The 24,150-nt window shown below is 36.3% G+C and overlaps 1 protein-coding gene across 1 annotated transcript in view; it reads right to left on the bottom strand.

Annotated features, from left to right (window-relative positions):
* LOC111056807 (calcitonin gene-related peptide type 1 receptor-like) overlaps positions 1 to 21,765 on the bottom strand; it is a gene marked incomplete in the record, with an annotated part of 81,928 nt that extends 60,163 nt beyond the window's left edge. The window contains 2 exon segments of the mRNA XM_039440983.1: positions 9,800 to 9,917; positions 20,531 to 21,765. Of these exon segments, the coding sequence (XP_039296917.1) occupies positions 9,800 to 9,917 (118 nt within the window).
* Between the last annotated feature and the right edge of the window lie 2,385 nt (positions 21,766 to 24,150).

The following is a 24,150-nucleotide window of genomic DNA, read 5'->3' as shown; positions in this document are numbered from 1 at the left end:
CTTATATTAAATATAGGAGTATAGTATAGTTAGGTACCTATACTTAAGTTGCAAAACGACTGGAAACAGTTTCACGAAATATTGTGATAACAGTTAATTTATTATTTATTATTCTAATAAAATATACGGTAATATTAGCGATCTATAATAAATTAATGTTTTATTTTCCATATCCCAAATACATGGTAATAGGGAAATATTGTAAAAATAAGATTCATTTGCTAATAGAATGGATCAAAATCTGTAGTGAGGTAGGTTCACTAAATTAGATGTTTGGTCGAGTTAAAAATAATGTTCAATGAACAAATCATTGTATCATATGGTAATGGAAATGACGAAAAGTTGAAAAAAAATTATATTGAAATCCATCAAGTATGTCGAAAGATATAACGCAATGAAATTCCATGTTTTCCCATATAGTCTGTCTGGGCGCCTGACTTCTTGCCCGATATTCAATGGCGACGAGAAATGAAGGAGGCATCATGCTTCCAAACGCTTGAAGGTATAGCTTAGTCATCTAACTATATATATCAATGGTTCTGATGTCAGACGAGAGTCGTCTGCAAACAATGTCTTTCAGATCTACGTAGTGACTGGAAAACAGCTGCTTTCTGTGCAGTGTGGCGAAAAAATGTAAACAAACTCTGCAGAAAAGTTTTCTATCCGATGATGACGTCACGATATGGTGATATGGCGGTAGATATTGGCTTCAGAGGCTAGACTTCCCAGCGTGTCTATTCTATAACTGGTCTAAGATTCAGACGATCATCTCCGATATAATATCTGCTCTCAGGTTATCACGAGAGATGCCGATTTTCCTAGGGTCCTCAACCACTCCTCCTCCCCCTTTTCCTACTCCTCCTCCTCCATCTCCCCTTCCTCCACCACCTCGTCATCCTCCTCCTCCTCCTTTTCCTACTCCTCCTCCTCCATCTCACCCTCCTCCACCACCTCGTCATCCTCCTCCTTCTCCTTAAGGTTTTGGACTCTTCCTCCTACTTCTTCCCAATAACTCCTTCTCCTCCTCACACTCCATCACCTCTTCCTCCGCTTTCCTCTCCTTCACAGACCCCTACACAATCTCAATCTCCTCCGTCACCTCCTCCTCCTCCTCCTCCACCTCGTCCTCCTCCTCATCAAGGTAAGGGGACTCTTCCTCCTACTTCTTCCCATCAACTCCTTCACCTCCTCTCACTCCATCTCCTCTTCCTCCTTTTTCCTATCCTTCACAGACCCCTACACAACCTCAATCTCCTCCGTCACCTCCTCCTCCTCCTCATCCTCCACCTCCTCCTTCTCCTCCTCCTCATCATCATCATCCTACTCACAGTTTGCAACAATCAGTTATCTTCTTCCCTCTGCATCATAGACACCTAGACAACCTCAATCTTCTCCGTCACCTCCTCCTTCTCATCCACCTTCTCCTCCTCCTCCTCCTCCTCCTCCTCCTCCTCCTCCTCATCCTCATCATCCTCCTCTCAGTTTGCACCAATCAGTTATGAAGTGGCAAACAGGGAACAGTCAAGTCATCCCAGATTAAAGACATAGATTGACTTTTGAGTTCTAGCTACCTGCCAACAGTGAAGTGCTATAGTGAGGTCCACGTTATAATGGCAGTGGAGAAAGATAGGTGAACAGCGTTGCCGATTCTCTACCTTGTCACTGCCTTCAATAGAGAATGACTGATACTGGTATATCTGATCCTATTCTATTAATCGAGCAATTGCTGTATTTTTGACTGAGCGAGGTGAGGTCTAAGATTCAAGACGACGGTTTGGCGTTTCTCTTAATGTTTAAATGTTTATATGTTGCGCAATTACGGCGAAACGCGGTAATAGATTTCCATGAAATTTGACAGGTATGTTCCTTTTTTAATTGCGCGTCGACTTATATACAAGGTTTTTGGAAATTTTGCATTTCAATAATAACATAGAAGGAAAAAGGAGCCTCCTTCATACGCCAATATCAGAGTAAAAATCAGACTATAGAATTATTCATCATAAATCAGCTGACAAGTGATTACACAGATGTGTGGAGAAGTTAGTCTATTGCTGTATTTCTATAAGGTATATAGTTTCTATCAGGTACTTGTGGATGAGTATACTGCGTGAGGTCTACTGTTCACAGAACTACAACTACTAGTATTTGGTTATCTATGTTCAACGGATCCCGAAAACGGCTCCAACGATTTTCAAGAAATTTGGAACATAGGTTTATGATATAAAAATTTGATTGCACTAGGTCTCATCCTTGGGAAAACTCGCTGATCGACATTGAAATGATTATTCATCCTTTGCTGAAACAGCTGTGGATAGTAAAAAGTGAGTATGTAAAAATCAAAATATCGCATCCCCGAAATTCATAAGATGACATATAGCCAGCTGTGGAAAATAAACACGATCATTCTAGAGAATTGTGTTCTGTTTATCAATGAATAAAGATAACGAGCAAAGCTCGCTGCCCCGATATTGAATTATCAACTGTTCATCCTTGTTTAAAGTGATCAATTATATTTATTCGTGTATAGTGAGATCCACATTATAATGGCAGTGTTTGATTAGCAATGGTATTGCTATCCTTGTCTATCATTCAACAAAGCGGAAAGCGCTATTTCTTTCAAAGAGCTTTGCTCTGTTGCCAGATCCTCTTTTAACAATGTGGAATTGATAATTAATTAACAAAATATTTTATCTTTATTATGGAAATTCATTATGAAATGATTGAAAGATATAAGTCCTTGACTAATAAAATATAATTGATTATTTTAAACGAGAATAAACAGTTAATATTTCATCAATAAACCTCTTGTCAATGCCTTCTATAGACGGTAGCTGATACAGGTTTATTGATGGTTAATATTACATCATTCTCGTAATATATGTTCATTCTCGTTTAAAATAATCAGTTATATTTCTATCAGTTAAGTAATTATATTTTTAAATAATTTCATGATGAATTTTCATAATTAAAATGGAATATTTTTTCAATTAATCATAATTCTACATTATAGAAAGATGATCTGGCAACGGAGCATAGCGAGAAAGAGATAGTGTTATCAGCTTTGTTGAATGATAGACTAGGATAGCAATACCATTGCTAATCAAACACTGCCATTATAACGTGGACCACTCCATAGAGTGGTGTGGAGATAGACCTGTCACGCTACATCCACTCTAGTTAGTAGCCTCTCTACCTTGATTCAATCAGGGTTTCAAACCCCTAACTGACTGCTCTATCACCCACCCTATTCCTCTCTCTTACACCTCTGGCTGTTTCCCTCACTCATACCGTCTTCTCTTCCGATGTCTCACACCTCTTGCACTCACTCTCTCTCACTAAAGCTTTCTCTCCGTTCCTGACCCTTATTCTGCTCTCTCTTACACGATCATTCTTCTCTCACCATCACGCTCTCTCTCTTTCTCACTCTCTCACCCTTTCCTGCTCCCATTCTCTCTCTTTCTCTCTCTCTATCAATCTCTCTCTCACACTCTCTTACTTATGCTTTCTCTCTGTCATCATCCCTTATTTAGCTCCCTCTTACTCAATATCTCTATCACTCTCTTTCTCTCTCTTTCTAAGTTGAGGGAAAATTCTCTCACTCTCTCACTAATGCTTTCTCTCTTCCTTTATCCCTTATTTACTCCTCTCTTACTCGATATCTCACTCACTCACTCACTCTTTCTCTTTCTGGTAGAGAGTTAGTGGGAAGGATATTTTTAATATTCTTTCCGAAGAATGGACATTGATATGTCCAAAGCTCCGTCGATATTTATGTAGATGCATTACAATATTATCTAAAGCTATTACCAATTGCTCTTTTCATATCATAAACCGTTCAAAAATTATTTTTTTAGTCTATATTATGTAAATTCATCTATAATTTTGCTGTATTGTAAGCTATTTTATATAAGTGTATAAGCCAGTATATATTGTGATCTACATGAATAAAGTACTTAATCAATCAATCAATCAACCAATCTCTCTTTCAAAGTTGAAGGGAAATTCTCTCAGTCTCTCACTAATGCTTTCTCTCTTCCCCTGTCCCATATTTTGCTTTCTCTTACTCGATCTCTCACTATCACTCTCTCTCTCTTTCTCTCTCTTTCTAAGTAGAGGAGAAATTTGAGTGTTGTGTGGCAGATAGGACCAGGAGTCCTAACTCCGCCCAATAAAGGCAAATAATCAATCAATCCCTCTCTCCCTCTACTCCCTCTACTCTCTTCTTGGTAGAGAGTTAGTGGGAAGGATAATATTTTTAATATTCTTTCCGAAAAATGGACATTGATATGTCCAAAGCTCCGCCAATTTATGAAGATGCATAACAATATGATTATTATCTATAGTTATTATATTACAAATTGCTTTTTGCTTTTTCATATCATATATAAAGTTCAATAATCATTTCCTTAGTCTATATTATGTAAATTCATCTATAATTTTGCTGTATTGTAAGCTATTGTATATAAGTGTATAAGCCAGTATATATTGTAATCTACATAAATAAAGTACTCAATCAATCAATCTCTCTCTCTTTAATTTGGTAGAGAGTTAGTGTGGAGGATATTTTTCATATTCTTTCCGAAGAATGGACATTGATATGTCCAAAGCTCCGCCAATTTATGTAAATGCATAACAATTTAATTATCCATAGTTATTATATTACAAATTACTTTTTCATATCATATACAGTTCAATAATTATTTTCTTAGTCTATATTATGTAAATTCATCTATAATTTTGCTGTATTGTAAGCTATTGTATATAAGTGTATAAGCCAATATATATTGTGATCTACATAAATAAAGTACTCAATCAATCAATCAATCTCTCTCTCTATTTTTATATTTTTCTCTCTGAGGGAAAATTCCCTCAAATAATCACAATTATTATTCTCCTAACATTGTGGCTGGCGAACAAGTTTCACATAAGGTGCGTACAGATTTACGCGCCGCGAACATGAGCAATTCGCTTTTAATCAGCTGATGGCAAGCTTTTTATATCTGTATCTTACCGTTTCTGTAAAAATACACATATAGTCAGCTGATTAAAAGTGAATTGCTCATGTTCGCGGCGTGTATATCTGTACGCACATTTAAATATGCCAGTAGTGCCTTTTTAGATAAATTTGATATATTACTACATACTTACAAAATTATGAATATGAATTATGAATAGAAATTTAAGTACCTTTTTAAAATTGTTCAATCACGACATTTTTCGGCATTATCAAGTCATTCTCATATAATCAAATTATGGTGTTGTGTATTAAGTTTAGATAGATTATGTATTATTTATAATATCTATTATTGACCGAGCGAAGTGAGGTCTAAGATTGAAGTCGACGGTTTGGCATTTCTCTTAATGCTTAAATGTTTATAAAATGTTTTCATGTTTCGCATTTACGGCGAAACGCGGTAATAGATTTTCATGAAATTTGACACGTATGTTCCTTTTTTAATTGTGCGTCGACGTATATACAAGGTTTTTGGAAATTTTGCATTTCAAGGATAATATGAAAGGAAAAAGGAGCCTCCTTCATACGCCAATATCAGAGTAAAAATCAGACTATAGAATTATTCATCATAAATCAGCTGTCTAGTGGACCATAATACTACCCGTTCAAAAACATTGAACATCTTGAAAATGTATCTTTCCATTAACGTTAGTAGACAGTTGACTATAATACTACCCGTTCAAAAACATCGAACATCTTGAAAATTGTATCTTCCCATCAACGTTGTAGACAGTTGCAGCCAGACCTGATAACAGCGCTCACACTCACATTCCGGGACGACACGTCACGGTACGATAAATTATTTATTAATTTTTGAGAAAACATAACAACAGGTCAATGTAACTCACTGAGCGCGAGGTCTACTGTTCACAGAACTACTAGTATTTTAATATAAGTTATAACAAAATGAACATGAGACACAGTCATGTATGTCATTTCAATTTGCATGAATAAGAGTGACAAGAGGAAATAAAAATATGACATCATCAAAAAATAGAATTATGTGTAAACAATGCAGATAGAAGAGAAAAAAGAAGAATTTCTAGCACTAAAGGATAGGGTGGAGAAAGAGAAGGAAGAAGGGGATATTGAAGGAGGAAGAAGGAAAATTATGAAAAAGTGAAAATTGTTCCTTAGCCTCTCTAGGAGTGTAATCGGGGAGTAAACCTTCATAAAGTCGAGAAAAATGCACCCTAGACGCTACTTTTAGAAGAAAAAATAAGGGGAAGATTGGGGTGAAGAAGAAGAAGGAAGGAAGAAGAAGAAGAAAAAAGAAGAAAAAGAAGAAGAAGAAGAAGAAGAAGAAGAAGAAGAAGAAGAAGAAGAAGAAGAAGAAGAAGAAGGAAGAAGAAGAAGAAGAAGAGAAGAAGAAGAAGAAGAAGGAAGAAGAGAAGAAGAAGAAGAAGAGAAGAAGAAGAAGAAGGAAGAAGAAGAAGAAGAAGAAGAAGAAGAAGAAGAAGAAGAAGAAGAAGAAGAAGAAGAAGAAGAAGAAGAAGAAGAAGAAGAAGAAGAAGAAGAAGGAGATCAAGAATTAGAAGAAGATCAAGAAGTAGAAGAAGAACAAAAAGAAGAAGAAATAAAAGAGGGAGAGAAGATTGGCTGAGGTTATTAGAGCAGAATAATGTGTCTAAGAAGACCAGCATGAAACATCTTATCTTGTTATTTGATAAAATGATACAATCTTCTCCTGATAATATACTGATAATTTCCACACAAAGTTATATTTTTCACTTGGAAAAATGAGGATTTCTTATTACAACACTGAATGAATATTTCTAACATAATATACCTCCGACCCCGATGTATGTGAAGTAAATTGAATATGTAATAGTATATTAAATATACTACGCACCTAGGGCCGAAAATAAGAATTTTCCGGCTCGAAATCGGTTTTCAAGAAAAGACTGAGAGCCGGAATAGTATATTTCGCACCTAGGGCCGAAAATGAGACCTTTCTGGCTCGAAATCGGTTTTCAAGTCCGAGGCCGTAGGCCGAGGACTAGAAAAGATTGAGAGCCGGAAAAACATTTTTGCCCATGGTGAGAACGTTATTTTTCGCCACACAGAGAAATAAACAATATATATATATATGAGAATAATAATTATTCTCATTGTCTATTATAAGCACTTCCGAAAGCAAAACAGGAAGGTCATAGCTCTAGCAAATCTGAGGTAATCTGAATGTCAGGAAATTTTCCAAGTATTTTTATTTTTTATTCTGATTTGTCTAAATAACCTAAAAGATTATGTTTAATTATGTAAGAGGTTTAGTTTATACTTTTTTTTCTTCCAAATGACAATAAGATGATATTATTATAAATGTTTTGATTCTTGAATAATAAACACAAATAATGAAAAGTTTTTTGATCAGCTGTTTTAGCACACTTGAAATTTTGCCAATCTGAACGTCAACGTCAACAATGCGACAACAAGCGTTGACTTCGGAAGTTTAGGTTAGAAGTTCTATCCTACTTTTAAAATCGAATTTGAATAGTTTATAATCTTATCTGAATTTTATTCATCCAAATAAAATGATAGTATCTCTTATTGCGGAATACTTATTCAATTCTAGAAGCATAAACTGATTCCGTTTCATAAACCATTTTGTAAACACGTTCACATCAAATCAGAATCAGCTGATTTTAAGGTTATTTTACAGCCCTAGGGCGGTAAAACTTTTACCGGCCTGGTCAGAAAACAATCATTTTCGGCCTCTATATGACGCACGAGAACCAGCTCAACACATCCAAGTGGGGCAAAAAATATTTATAAATTAATATTCATAAGATGGAAACATATAGGAGGTCCTGCTTTGGCCTCCAGTAAGTAAAAGTGAGAACTCGCTAACGCTCGTTCAAAAAGTGGAGTTTTATGGGGTGAATGGAACTTGAATATAAATGGACTAGATGGATGGATAATGATAATTATTGATTGATTTGCTGCCTCTATCAAAAACCTCGAAGGTTGAAGCTTGGGCGCAGCCGGCCCTCTTTCACACTCAACCATATGTATTATACACAGAGTGAGTCATATATGTATGGGAACCCTTCAATAAATATTGAAGACCGTTGTAGATATAATACTGTAACTTCCAGGATAAGTTATTGGTCAAATACTCTACCTTTTGACGTACAACTGAATTTCAACCCCTCACAAGGGGGTGACTTAGGTGTTGTAACTCGAATATTTTAATTGTGAACACCCATTGTGTGGTACATCATTTCAAAGGCCCTTTCAGAACAAGAAAAAACAGCATCGTTGAGAATGTTCTATGATACTTGAATCGAAAATGGCGGCTGATTGAAGTTTCAGTTTTTAAAGAAATGAGGGGTTGTAACTGAAATATTTAGAATATGAACACCCATTGTGTGATACATCATTTCAAAGGCCATTCCAAAGCGAGGACGATGACATCAATAAAAATTTGGTGTGGCGCACTCACACAACTTTCCTTACCGTTATGAAAATTTATCACCTGACGCTAGTGTTCCCGCGCATCTCAAGTCTACTATTCAACGATTCAAGCCAGCTGGTGACAGGGCAATAACGCTGGAGACACACGAGCTCTGCTATCTCTTCATAGTGAATGATTTAATAGAATCAACAGTCGCCAACAGTTTGCAATTGAAATAATAACATTTTTTTGAATTACGAGCTTATTTCAGATTTTAGGTGAAAATGTTACTGAAGATCAATTGTAGAGATTCTCATGCTCAATCTTTTCCGCTTGGAGTTTTTTGTTTAAATTGTATCTGAAGCCTGATAATTGAGAATCTAAAATCAAACTTTGCATCGATGGGGCGGAGCTCCTGGAATTTTTACAGATATGGGACTTGTGGCAGTTGAGAGAGTTTATCAATGACTATTCTAGGTATGAATTTGATCAAAATCGTCGGAGCCGTTTTAGAGAAAATCTTGTATTGCATCTGACCGAAACTGTTCGTGTCGGATTCTTATATTGTAAGGACCTTAAGTTCCAAATTTCAAGTCATTCCGTTAATTGGGAGATGAGATATCGTGTACACAGGCGCACATACACTCATACACACACACACATGAACACACACACACACACACACACACACACCACACACACACACACACACACACACACACACACACACCACACACACACACACACACAACACACACACACACACACACACACACACACACACACACACACACACACACACACACACACACACACACATACACATACATACAGACCAATACCAAAAACTACTTTTTTGGTCTCAGGGGACCTTGAAACGTATAGAAATTTAGAATTTGGGGTACCTAATTTTTTCGGAAAGCATAATATACTTTTCTAACCCATGGTAATAGGGCAAGGAATGTAAAAATGTTCTATGATACTTTTATCCAAAATAACAGCTGATTAAACTTTACAAATCAAACTAAAACTTCAATCAGCCGCCATTTTGGATACAAGAATCATAGAACATTTTTATTGATGCCATCTTTCTTGTTTTGAAAATACTTTTAAAATGATGTACGACAGTATAAGTGTTTTCAAAATATACGAGTTAAAACCTCCAAGTCATGAGGGGTTGAAATTCAGCTGTTCGTCAAAAGGTGGAGTATTCGACCAATAACTTACCCTGAAAGCTACAGTATTATATCTACAACAGTCTCCAACTTATTGTAGGGTTCCCATACATATGAATCACTCTGTAGATTAATATAATGCATAATATTATAGATTACGAAATTATAGATTCATATAAATTATTGACAGAATAAGAATAGAAATTTGTGACTAACCTTCTAAATGCGGCCCAGTCTGGTTGCTCAATTCCAGTTGCACCATACATTGCTGGTACTTCTGTTTTATTATTTCTTGCTCGTAGACTATCTCTGTCGTGTTGTTGCTCCCCGTCATCTACGAAAGAGAGAGAAAGAGAATTAATGAAGATCTAGAAAAAAGTTATTCAATTACAATAGAATTATTCAATACTCCAATGAGGTCCAGGTTATAAGGGCAGTGTTTGATTAGCAATGGTATTGCTATCCTTGTCTATCATTCAACAAAGCGGATAGCACTGTCTCTTACTCGCTTTGCTCTTTTGCCAGATCGTCTCTTAAAATGTAGAATTGATTATTTAATAAAAAAAATCCAACTTCATCATGAAAATTCATTAAAAACTATTTAGGATTTTCTTTAATTAATAATTATATCATTAAAAACTATTAAAATATATAATTTATTGCTTGATCCCCTTCTTCTTCACCCCTTCAACCGACTCCTCCTACTCTTACTCCTCCTCCTCCTTCACCTACTCCCCCATCGTTCTCCTTCTCTTCCTCTCACCCTTCTACTCCTCCATAACCGCACCGCCCCTCCTCCTCTAGACCTTTTCTATCCATCTTATCTCCCTTCTTCACCTTCTCCTCCAGCTCTTTTTTTTCTTCATCTCATTGCCCTTCATCATCACCTCTCCCACCTACCCCTCCTCCTCCTTCTCCTCCTTTCTCTTCACGTATTCCCATCGTTCTTCTTTTCTTCCTCATCCTCCACCACCTCCTCCTCCTCCTCCTCCTCCTTTCTATTCAAGTATTCCACATCGTTCTCCTTCTCTTCCTCCTCCTCCTCCACCACCACCTTCTCCTCCTCCTTTTTCTTCACGTATTCCACATCGTTCTCCTTCTCTTCCTGCTCCTCCACCACCTCCTCCACCACCATATCCTCCTTTTCCTCCTCCTCCAGCCACAACAATTGGACAGCCACCTCGTTGACACATGAACACAAACAAATATTTTGCAACCATGTCCACTACAGAGTACATAATCAAATTCCACACATGACATGTTCCATGTGTCATATGTGTATCATATGTGTCATATGTGTATGTCTCCACACATGTGCAGCATGTACAACATGTGGGGAAACCGCCAACATTGTCAACAAGTTTCTGACTACATATGTTGTCATGTCAGTTTGGGCTGACAACATATACACCACTGGACGGAAATTGGAGTTTAGTTATTCAGTGAATGTACAGTTGGAAAATCAAAATATCTCTTCCCCGAAATTCACAAGCTGGCGTACAGCCAAACTGTATAGTATATTACGCTACAAGCACAGAAAGTTACTGTTTACGGTATGAGGATAGTTTCCCGGACGAGGCTTGCCGAGTTATGTTATCCGAATACCGTGAACACCTTTCTGAGAGAGTCACGTACGATATTTTTCGCCACACTACAGGTATAGCTGACGCCAAAAAGTTAGGCGATTTGTGGGTCTCTTTTGCATTCCAACAGCTGATGTCAAGTAGAGTTGTCATCTACCTTGGCTTATGTGATGATTTTTAAATCAGAAGAGATAATAAATAGATGCATTGCTATCCAAAAATCCGATTCATTAGCTCCCAATGCTAGAAACCATTTCTCTTCCACCTTTCTTAGTTGCATGTTAGCGGCTGGAAAGGGTACTCTTTTGGGCCTAGGCCAGAAAGAAACCTGTTCTGACGTCAGACGAGAGTCGTCTGCAAACAATGTCTTTCAGATCTACGTAGGGACTGGAAAACAGCTGCTTTCTGTGCAGTGTGGCGAAAAAGTATAAACACGACCTGAAAATGAAGAAACCTTAAGGGTTTAAGGGTAGGTTATAGTGAGGTCTACGTTTTAATGGCAGTGTTTGATTAGCAATGGTATTGCTATCCTTGGCTATCATTCAACAAACCGGATAGCGCTATCTCTTTCTCAGAAAGGAGGTGGAGGAGGAGGAGGAGGAGGGTGAGTAGGTGGAGGAGTGGGAGAGGTTGATTGATTGATTGAGTACTTTATTTATGTAGATTACAATATATACTGGCTTATACACTTATATACAATAGCTTACAATACAGCAACATTATAGATGAATTCACATAATATAGGCTAAGAAAATAATATTATTGAACTGTATATGATATGAAAAAGCAATTTGTAATATAATAACTATAGATAATTATATTGTAATGCATGTACATAAATTGGCGGAGCTTTGGACATATCAATGTCCATTCTTCGGAAATAATATTAAAAAAATCCTCCCCACTAACTCTCTACCAAAACGTTAATTTCATTAATTAAACTAAGGATTTATTTATTAATGGGAATATTGTAAAAGTTTTATTAATATGAATATTTAAGAGGGAAAAAACAGAAAATTGATAAAGTAAAATAATTATATAGGTAGATAAGATCAAATTATTGATTAATAAAATTAAGAGGTAGGAGAAATAACAGCAGGATGAAAAAGACGATGTATAGATGAAATGAAATAGAATAAAATCTTTATCAGGCAGAGTTAGGTCTAATGATAGTATAGATGGATGAGGTATAGATTTACGTGGAGGTACTAGACTAGAAAAAGGAAGAGGAAGAAGAAGAGGAGGAGGAGGAGTGAATAAAGGAGGAGGAGCGGTAGGATGAAAAGGAGCAATCAGATGGACGAGGAGGTAGAAGACTAGATGGATGAGGAGGAGGAGGAGGAGGAGGAGGAGAAGGAGGAGGATAGAAAGGACGAGATTTAGACGGACGAGGAGTAGACTAGAAGGAGGAGAAAGAGAAGGAGGTGGTTGAGCAGGGGGTGGGAGAGTGAGATAAGAAGTAAAAAGAGACCCAGAAAGAGGCGATGATGAACGAAGAGAAGAAGATGTGAAGAAGGTGCAGAAGAATGAAGAGGGGTGGAAAGTGTGAAGAAGTAGGAAGAGGAAAATGAGGAGCAGGAAGAGCAGAATGAGGAGTAGCCTAATGAGGAAGAGAAAAATGAGGAGTAGAAAGAAGCTGAGGAAGTGGCGATGATTGAGGAAGAGGATGGAGAAGAAGATGTGAAGAAGGACGAGGAAAGCAGGGAAGCAGGAAGATGTGGAGGAGAAGTGGGAGGAGAATGTGTCAGAGAAGGTGTTGGAGGAGTAGGAGGAGAAGGTGGTGGAGGAGGAGGTAGTGGTGGAGGAGGAGGTAGTGGTGGAGAAGGACGCGGAGGAGGTTGAGAAGGTGGAAGAGGGGTAGGAGGAGGAGGTGAAGGAAAATGAGGAGGAGGAGGATCTCATTTGACGGTTTCAGGTTTGATTGGAACCTCTTTGATGTGTTAATTTTTGCAGAAATTCCTGTCAAAGCGTTTCTTACACGATTCAAGACTCCCGTCTCCCGTCTGCAATCACTAAATCCTGTCTTTGACTGTTCCTGAATAGTTTCGAGTGATTAAAATGAAGGAGAACATGAGAGGGAGAGTGAGAAGATCAGAAAATAACTGGGGATGAGAATAATGTGGAGAAGAAAATGGAGAATCAGAGAATAAGAGAATTATTTCTATTATCATGCGTATGGCATATTATTATGATCTTATCAGGATGACAGTATATTGTACCATAAATATGGCATTTTGAATGATTATTATTGAGGAGAATATGGGAGAACGAAGAAGAAGACTATAGTGAGGTCCACGTTATAATGGCAGTGAAGAAAGATAGGAGAGAAACGTTGCCAAGTCTCTTCATTTTGCCACTGATTTGCCACAATTCATCCCATTAAATTTTACCTAATAATAATTATAATTTCCTTGATAGAATAATCAATTTGATGTCAAATTAATCAAGAAAATTTACTGTTTCATAATTTGATTCAAAAATTTGCTTCCATAACTGAGATCAGATTTTATTTTTATACAAACCTGAAATGGCGGCTATTTTAAAAAGCTGTGTTACACCAATCTGAATCTCAAAACAACAGAAATTAGGTTATTTTGTAGGTATTTCTTTCAAAAATGAGAGAAAAATAGAAATCCTATAAAAAATGAGTAGTTTCAATGGAAATAATTTTGAAATAACCTTTCAATATTATTTATACCGGTACGAGTAGGTCTAACCTATACGTGTAGGTTAACTGAAGCATGGATGAAGTCTAGGATGGTTAGTTATCAACTGGGATGAGAAGAAAGTGGAGAAGAAAATAAAGAGTCGGAAAATGTGAGAATAATTTCCTATTATTATGAGTTTTGCTTTTCTGCAATGAGAAGTCAAATGTCCTATAATTTCTAACCTCTCTTTCTTTTTTGCCAAGATTTGAGGATTAAGAGGGGAACGCGCCAACCATTCTCCCCGACAACTGTTCTCCCCGACAGCCGATCACCTTTTCAAACCAGTTTTTAGGGTATCGGTTGTCGCCGGTCAACGCCGTCAACCGTTCTCCTTTTCGAGCAGGTTTCAGTAGGGGATCGGATGTCGGGGAGAACAGTTGTCGGAAGCGCTCGAGGAGAACGGTTGTCGGGAACGCTTCGGACAGACGTTCTCCTTCTTTTCAGTAGGAGAACGGATGTCGGGGAGAATGGTTGTCGGAATTGGCATATTTCAGCAGGGTATTGGCTGTCGCCTACGGTCAAAATCAAGAGGAGAATGGTTGTCGGGGAGAACTGTTGTCAGCGACCCATTAAGAGAAGCCTTTGAGAAATTGGAAAGACGAGAGTGACAACTGTACAAAGAGGATAAGGAGGAGAAAAAGAAGAAGGAGGAGAAGGAAGAAGTTGGAGAGCAGAAGCAAGAAAGATAGAAAGGAAGAAGAAGAAGAAGAAAAAGAAGAAGAGGGGAACCAAGTTAATTGAGAAAGGAGAATAAGTTGAATGTGCTGATGAAGAGAGGGGGAAGGAGGAGTGGAGGGGTTGGAGGGGAAAAAGAAATGGAGGAATTAGGGGAAGATGGACTTTGAGAGGAGGAGGAGGAGGAGGAGGAGGAGGATGAAGATGCGTAGGAGGAATATCCTAAGTGGGAGAATGTTGATGAGAATGGAAAGGAGGTGGAGGTGGAAAAGGATCAGGAGGAGGAGAAGAGGAAGAGGAGTGAAGAAGGAGAGTAGGGGGAGGATGTGTAAGTGAAGGATTAGGAGGGAGGAAATGGTGAGGAGGAAGAGGCTGAAGAAACAGGTGATAATGGAGGAAGAAAGCGATGAAAAAGAAGAGGAGAAGAAGTAGTAGGAGGAGGTGGAGGTGGAGAGACAGGAAGGGTGAGTTTGTTGGTGAAGGAGAAGGAGGAGGATGAGAAGGTTGTGAAGAAGGGGGAAGAGAAGGATAAGCAGGAAAAGGAAAGAGAAGGGATGGTGAGAAGTTGGTGGATTGATTGAGTACTTTATTTATGTAGATTACAATATATACTGGCTTATACACTTATATACAATAGCTTACAATACAGCAACATTATAGATGAATTTACATAATATAGACTAAGAAAATAATTATTGAACTGTATATGATCTGAAAAAGCAATTTGTAATATAATAACTATAGATAATAATTAAATTGTTACGCATCTATATAAATTGGCGGAGCTTTAGACATGTCAATTTCCATTCTTCGGAAAGAATATTAAAAATATCCTCCCCACTAACTCTCTACTAAAAGAGAGAGAGAGGAGAGAGAGAGAGAGAGAGAGAGAGAGAGAGAGAGAGAGAGAGAGAGAGAGAGGAGAGAGCAGAGAGAGAGACGAGAGGGAGAGAGAAGAGAGGAGGAAGGAGAAAAATAGAAAGAAGAAGAGGAAAAAACAAGGAGAAGATGGAAAAGGATAGGAAAAAAGATTGAAAGGAGAAGGGAAAGACAAACACAGAATAAGGATTGTGTGAATGACAGTGGTGAAGTGAGGAAGAAGAGGGGGAGAAGGAGGAGAGGAGGAGTAGGAGAGGAGGAGAAGGCAGAGAAATAGAGAAATTAACACTGTGAGGAGGCTAAGGAGTGGAGGAATAGCCTAAGTGAGAGAATGTTGATGAGAATGAGGAGGAGTTGGAAGTGGTGGATGAGGAGGAGGAGAAGGAGAAGGGAAAGAGAAGGGATGATGAGAGGGTAGATGACCAGGGGGAAGAAAAAAGGCTTAGAAACAGGTGATAATGGAGGAGGAAGACGATGAAAAAACAGATAATATAATACAGTATATTTTGTTTTGGTGCAATCCATATTAGAATATGGGATAACAATCTTGGGTGGGGCTTTCGATAGTCATTTAAATAACTTTTTCCTACAGTTAGGTTGAAAAGTGGCCATTGCTGCACTGATTACAGAACGCAAAGAATCACTTTTCCGCTCTAGTGCGGGAAAAATTTTTCTGCACTCCAGATTTGCAACATGGCAACGCAAAATACTTAGTAGGTTATATGGAGCAACAGTGCAGCAAAATCAAAATGAAGTTGGTAACAGTGACTGCTGTGGCTGCTATAGTGAGCAGAGGTGCAACCAAGCACAACGCGCTAATTATTAAGTACCTATATAATTATAACCAAGGACAACGAGGACTTTAGGATTTTAGGATTAAGGTTTTTATCAATAATAAAATTACACAGAAAAACATTTGATGCATTTCAGGCAATTTTACCCATAATTACCCACTTTTCATATTCAATGGTAACTGTAGGAAAAACTTAATGTGAAATACGTGCGCAAAGTTCCTCTGCTGCACTCAAGAAACCATTCCGCCCTCGCCTACGGCTCGGGCGTAAACGTTTCTTTCGGTGCAGCAAACTGACACTTTGCGCACTAGTTGCACAAATAACTAATTCATCACTCAAAAGTGTATTATTAAAACAATATTGAATAAACCTCGATTGCATCCAACTAATCTGCTATTTGAAGAATTTAATGTGATGACTGTAAGGCAATTGTACTTGAAAAATTTAGCAAAATATATTATAAAGTGTATAAAAACAATTTTTTATTAAATGATATAGTTCAATATTATTTTAGACCAAATACAACCTATGAATATAAAATTTATAAAACCAAATTAACAGTAGTTAGAAGAAGCTCATTTATATAAGTACAAGATTCATAAATGATTTGCCTTTTGATCTGGAAGCAAAAATTAATTACAAAATACTAAAAAATTGGATAAGAGAAAACTATTTCTTTTCAATTGGAAGCATTATCTAATTTTTTAAAAACATATTTTTAAGCATGGATTATTTTCTCTATTATTGTATAAAACTAGGAAATAACCAATGTAACTAGCTGATTGCAACTCTCACCAGCGGGCAGGCTTGATTCCTTTTGCTGGTGATGCCGGATTACCATTGAGAAGTATCTAATTATGATTTTAGTATTATTTATGCTTAATTTTTATTTTAATTATTTTATACTTTTGATTATAAAATTATGTATTTTCTTTTCTTTTATTATGTTTTGAATATGATTGTATTTATTGTATGGCAATTAAATGATTTGATTTGATTTGATTTGAAAGATAAGGGGTGGAAGGCGGTGGAATTGGTAAGAGAAGAGGATGAAGAGGAGGAACAGTAGGAGAAGGAGGAGGAGGAGGAGGAGGAGGAGGAGGAGGGGTAAGAGGATAAAGAGAAGAAACAGTAGGACAAGGAGGAGGAGGAGGAGGAGGAGGAGGAGGAGGAGGAGGAGGAGGAGGACAAGGGATAAGAGGATAAAGAGAAGAAACAGTAGGAGATGGAGGAGAAGGAGGAGGAGGAGGAGGAGGATGAGAAGGAGTAAGAGGATAAAGAGGAGAAACAGTAGGAGAAGGAGGAGAAGGAGGAGGAAGAGAAGGCTTAGAGGGAAGAAGCAGCAATATTATAACACCTCGAATATAATACAATGTGGAGGCACTACTAATACCTCGAGTATTTCTTGAAACATGATTAATTGGATTCTAAGATTACAGATACAAATACATTCCTGAATACATCAAGCATATTACATCAGGTATGTTCAGAGCTGTTCACATATCTACGCTATTAATATGCATATTATCTATTCAAGCATAAATTACTGATTACTACAGTGTGTTCACATTATAATGGCAGTGGAGAAAGATAGGAGAACAACGTTGCCGATCCTCTGTCTTGTCAATGCCTTCTACAGACGGTAGCTGATACAGGTTTATTGATGTAATATGTGTTCATTCTCGTTTAGAATAATCAATTATATTTTATTGAGCAAGAAATTATATTTTAAAAATGAATCTTCATAACTAAAATGAAATATTTTGTTAACTAATTATCAATTCTACATTGTTGAAAGAAGATCTGGCAACAGAGCAAAGTGAGAAAGAGATAGTGCTATCTGCTTTGTTGAATGAGTGTTCGTTCTATAGTGAGGTCCACGTTATAATGGCAGTGAAGAAAGATAGGAGAACAACGTTGCCGATCCTCTATCTTGTCAATGCCCTCTATAGACGGTAGCTGATACAGGTTTATTGATGTAATATGTGATCATTCTCGTTTAGAATAAACAATTATATTTTATTGAGCAAAGAAATCATATTTCAAATAGTATATTCCGCACCTAGAGCAGAACATGAGATTTTTCCAGCTCGAAATCGGTTTTCAAGTTCGAGGCCGTAGGCCGAGGACTAGAAAAGATTGGGAGCCGGAAAAAAATTTTTACCCGTGGTGCGAACGCTATTTTTCGCCACACAGAAAAAATGAAAAAATATATATGAGAATAGTTGTTTACTAAGCACTTCCGAAAGCAGAAGTGGAAGGTGATAGCTCTAGCAAATCTGAGGTAATCTGAATATCAGGAAATTGTACAAGTATTTTTATTTTTTTATTCTGATTTCTCTAAATAACCTAAAATATGATGTTCAATTATGTGGGAGGTTGAGTTTATACTTTTTTATTATTTCAAATGACAATAAGATGATATTATTATAAATGTTTTAATTATTGAATAATGAACACAAATAATGAAAAGTTTTTTGATCACTTTTCTCAGTTCCATGATAGCGGCTGGAAAGGGCACTCTTTCCGGCCAAGGCCGGAAAGAAACCTGTTCTGACGTCAGACGAGGGTCGTCTGCAAACAATGTCTTTCATATCTACGTAGGGACTGGAAAACAGCTGCTTTCTGTGCAGTGTGGCGAAATAGTTATTTGTGCAACTAGTGCGCAAAGTGACAGTTTGCTGCACCGAAAGAAACGTTTACGCCCGAGCCGTAGGCGAGTAAGGAATGGCTTCTTGAGTGCAGCAGAGGAACTTTGCGCACGTATTTCACATTTAATTTTTTCCTACAGTTACCATTGAATAAGAAAAGTGAGTAATTATGGGTAAAATTCGCTGAAATGCATCAAATGTTTTTCTGTGTAATTTTATTATCAATAAATAAAATTGAATAATATAGTAGTGTTTGAATGGGCGGCTGTCACTGATGTGGTGGCTGTCCTCCAACTCGGTGTTCTTAATATTATTATAACGTGCAGTGAGGTATACCACAGTCATTGTTACCAACCTCATTTTCGTTTTCGTGCACTAATCCTCCATATAACTAACCCACCAACTATTTTGCGTTGTCATGTTGCAAATCTGGAGTGCAGAAAAACTTTTCCCGCACTAGAGCGGAAAAGTGATTCTTTGCGTTCTGTAATCAGTGCAGGAATGGCCACTTTTCAAGGTAACTGTAGGAAAATGTAATTTCTTGCTTGATAGAATATAATTGGTTATTTAAAACGAGTATGAACAGTTAATATTACATCAATAAAACCTGTATCAGCTACCGTCTATAGAAGGCATTGACAAGACAACGATTTTTCATAACTATGATAGAAAATTTGGTTAACTAATTATCAATTCTACATTGTTAAAAGACGATCTGCCAACAGAGCAAAATGAGAAAGAGATAGCGCTATCCGCTTTTGTTGAAAAATAGACAATGATAGCAATACCATTGCTAATCGAACACTGCCATTATAACGTGGACCCCACTAAAGAATAATACAGTATATCATGTACATTGTTGAAAGACGATCTGGCAATAAAGCAAATCGAGAGAGAGAAAGTGCTATCCGCTTTGTTGAAAAATAGACAAGGATAGCAACACCATTGCTAATCAAACACTACCAGTATAACGTGGACCCCACTATAGAATAATTCAGTATATCATGTACATTGTTAGAAGACGATCTGGCAATAAAGCAAAATGAGAAAGAGATAGTACTATCTGCTTTGTTGAATGATAGACAAGGATATCAATACCATTGCTGATCAAACACTGTCTTTATTACGTGGACCCCACTATAGAATAATACATTATATCATGTACATTGTTAAAAGACGATCTGGCAAAAAAGCAAATCGACAAAGAGATAGCGCTATCCGCTTTGTTGAAAAATAGACAAGGATAGCAATACCATTGCTAATCAAACACTTCCATTATAACGTGGACCCCACTATAGAATAATACAGTATATCATGTACATTGTTAGAAGACGATCTGGCAATAAACCAAAATGAGAAAGAGATAGTACTATCTGCTTTGTTGAATGATAGACAAGGATATCAATACCATTGCTAATCAAACACTGTCTTTATTACGTGGACCCCACTATAGAATAATACATTATATCATGTACATTGTTAAAAGACGATCTGGCAATAAAGCAAAGCGAGAAAGATAAAGTTCTATCTGCTTTGTTGAAAAATAGACAAGGATAGCAATACCATTGCTAATCAAACACTGCCATTATAACGTGGACCCCACTATAGTATAATACAGTATATCATTCAATTGTTATAATATGATAGATCTACTAACCTTGTTTGTTATAGGTGGAATCCAGGTTTGTAACAGCCAATCACAGACGAGTTTCTACTAGTTCAATGGTTTGTTCTTCAATTTCAATTCTAAACTTCATCATTTCTGTTGATTTCTTGAAGTCAGGAAGTGTATAATCAATATCACTTTCACTTAAGCACTTTCAACACATTATTACACCAATCTTTCAATCTTGAAGTCTTTATTCTTCTCCAATGTAGGCCTAATAAGTCAAGTTTTTCTTCAGAAATTTCATTAATACCGGAGTTTCATTTTTCTTTAGAAATCTGTTCAACTTTCCCATGAATTGTATGTAATTAACTAATAATGAATCGTAATTTTTAATTCCACATTTTAATGCTATTAATTACATTATTCAATTTTTAAATAAAATGTCTCCTTATTTTTAATGAAACATTTTCGAAGTTTGAGTTCTTTGCAAGTCACTTTCGTTTATATGGAAAACACTATACTATTGAAACAAAATTGTCAAATCTATTTCAGTCAGTATAAAACTATTTTTACTCCAAAAACTAACTGTTTTGGATTTTTCCTTGTACCAAAAACAGTAAATTGAGAGACATGTTTTTTTTAATGACACATTTTTGAAGTTTAAGTTCTTTGCAAGTCACTTTCGTCAATTGGAAAACACTTTATACTATTGAAACAAAATTGTCAAATTCATTCCAGTCAGTTTACAACTATTCTTACTCCAAAAACTAACTGTTTTGGATTCATCCTTGTACCAAAAACAGTAAATTAAGAGACATGATAAATATTTTCAATATTTCTGTTTTATTGTATCTCAATATAAAATCTATTGTAGTGTTTCAGAAGCACAGTTCAATACCAAAATTTGTAGAATTTTCTTTTGCCAGAGAAACAGTCAATTGGGAGACATGATGTAGGTTGAGTATATTCTCAATATTTATGTTTCAATGTATCTCAATGTAGAATTTTTTGTAGCAGTTTAGAAGCACAGTTTTCATTAGTTTATGTGGGTAACATGTGTGTCAGATTCTTTGAAAAATCATTCAACATTGACAAATTTCAATATTTTAAAATTTAGTAAATTGAATTATTCATTAGGAGCATAGCTTTTGTAACATTTGTGTTAAATTCTTTGAAAAATTATTCAAGATTGATGAAATTTGAATATTTTAGAATTAAATTCAATCTAATCTTTTGAAAATTTGAATTTCAAATAAGTTCAATTATTTTATAATTAGGAACACGATTGGTAATTATACTATAGAAGTTGTCAAGTTTAGGGAACAAGTAAAGTTTTAAAGTTTTCCTAAAAGTTTAAGTTCCCAATTTCTCCTAGAAATTTCTAAAGTAGATCCGTAATAGTTCAGGAAACACGAAGCCTAGATCTACCAATTTAAAAAAAATATTGGAGATAATATGAAATAATTCTTTTAATGGAAGGAGTCTCTGGATATTTTTAAATTTTTAATTATTCAGTTCAATATTTAATGACTGGTCAAATTTTTTCTACTGGTTTTGTTGGAGGAAGTCTCTTGTCATATTTTATTTGTTCTAATTTGAAAATTCTGATGAATATGAATTTTTTCCACCAACGTTTGTTCCATTAACACTGCACTAAGAAATAATTAAAAATCGAACTTTTTTTTCGAATGTTGTTTTGTCACTCTCTCTCTCTCTCTCTTCCTCTATCTCTCTCCCCCACTCTCTTTCTTTCTCTCTCAATCACTCTCTCCAATTTGAATCTCTCTATCAATCTCTGCCTCTCTAATTTCAATCGCTCCCTCTCTCTCTCTCAAATTATTCTTCAATATAGTATCAGAGCATTGACCTTTTTAAGAGATTGATAGCAATGTCCAGGAGTTTATCGGATTTTGATGGAAGTTTTTCATATCAGCTGTTTCAATATCAAAGTTAACGTCAGTTGAAAATTGTTCTTGGACGTCCATGTCTCTCATTCAAGATTCGATTTTCTCTTAAATATTTCCTCAGTAGGCTCTTGAACTGGTTCGAATCTGAAAAGAGAGAAAAAAAATCATTAATATTTGAAATTATAATATTTTGTATTTTAAAAATAATAATATTAATGAAAAGTTCACTATGAATGTGTATAGTGAGGACCACCTTATAATGGCAGTGAAGAAAGATAGGAGAACAACGTTGCCGATCCTCTGTCTTGTCAACGCCTTCTATAGACGGTAGCTGAGACAGGTTTATTGATGTAATATTAACGGTTCATTCTCGTTTTAAATAATCAATTATATTCTATTGAGCAAGAAATTATATTTTCCAATAATTTCATAATGGAATTATATAACTAAGATAAAATATTTTGTTGATTATTAATTCTAAATTGTTAAAAGACGATGTGGCAACAGAGCAAAGAGAGAAAGAGATAGCGGTATCCGCTTTGTTGAATGATAGACAAGGATAGCAATACCATTGCTAATCAAACACTGTCATTATAACGTGGACTTCACCTTGCCAGCAACCATGAAACCCAAAAATCAATTCGCGACTTTGTTGAAAGACGATCTGGCAACAGAGCAAAGCGAGAAAGAGATAGCGCTATCCGCTATGTTGAATGATAGACAAGGATAGAATACCATTGCTAATCAAACACTGCCATTATAACGTGGACCGAACTATAGAGGAGGCGATGGAAATATGAAACTTGGCAACCATGCAGTTCTATAATTTCTACTGAAATGATTCTCAGTGTGACGTCATTATATTGATGTCTCATATTGTGAAGTCTCTATTGAGAGAGATATATCAATAAGATTGGTCCACTAGGCAAAATAAATATCTCACAAAATATTTTATTGGGGAACAGGCGTGACTTTGACAGGGAAAATTGGTGCAATTTCCTCCACACATTTTCTTGACATTTTCCCTGAGTTTCCATTCCTCGTTTTTCATTTCCGATATTTGTCATGTATGTGATATTTCTGATAAATATGTCTGGATTGATTGCTTCTTTTTCATTCTTCTTTTCCTTCAATCCGTGAAGTTTCACGTATTATTGGAAAGAAAAAAGGAGAGGGAGAGGGAGAGAAAGAAAGGAAGAGAAAGAAAAGAGGAAGAGAGAGAGAGAGAGAGAGAGAGAGTGAGTGATTGATTGATTGATTGAGTACTTTATTAATGTAGATTACAATATGTACTGGCTTATACACTTATATACAATAGCTTACAATACAGCAAAATTATAGATGAATTTACATAATATAGACTAAGAAAATAATTATTGAACTGTATATGATATGAAAAAGCATAATATATATATGATAATTATATTGTAGTGCATCTACATAAATTGGCGGAGCTTTGGACATATCAATGTCCATTCTTCGGAAAGAATATTAAAAATATCCTCCCCACTAACTCCCTACCAAAGAGAGAGAGTGAGTGAGCGTGTGACGGGGGTGATGAAGATAAAGAAGAAGAAGATGGAGGAGAGGAAGAAGAAAAAGAAGAAAAAGAAGAAGAAGAACACTTCTCTTCCTCCTCCTCCTCATCCTTCTCCCACTTCTTTTACTCCTTCTCCTCCTCCTCCTCCTCACATCTCCATCTCCTCCTTCTCATCCTACTCCAACCCTTCCCACTCCTCCTCTTCATCCTCCACCTACTCC

The sequence above is a fragment of the Nilaparvata lugens genome, chromosome 14, assembly GCF_014356525.2.
Source record: "Nilaparvata lugens isolate BPH chromosome 14, ASM1435652v1, whole genome shotgun sequence".
In the NCBI taxonomy this organism is placed as follows: domain Eukaryota; kingdom Metazoa; phylum Arthropoda; class Insecta; order Hemiptera; family Delphacidae; genus Nilaparvata; species Nilaparvata lugens.
The sequence above is the reverse complement of the archived record's forward strand: the minus strand, read 5'-3'. Positions and strand labels throughout refer to the sequence as shown.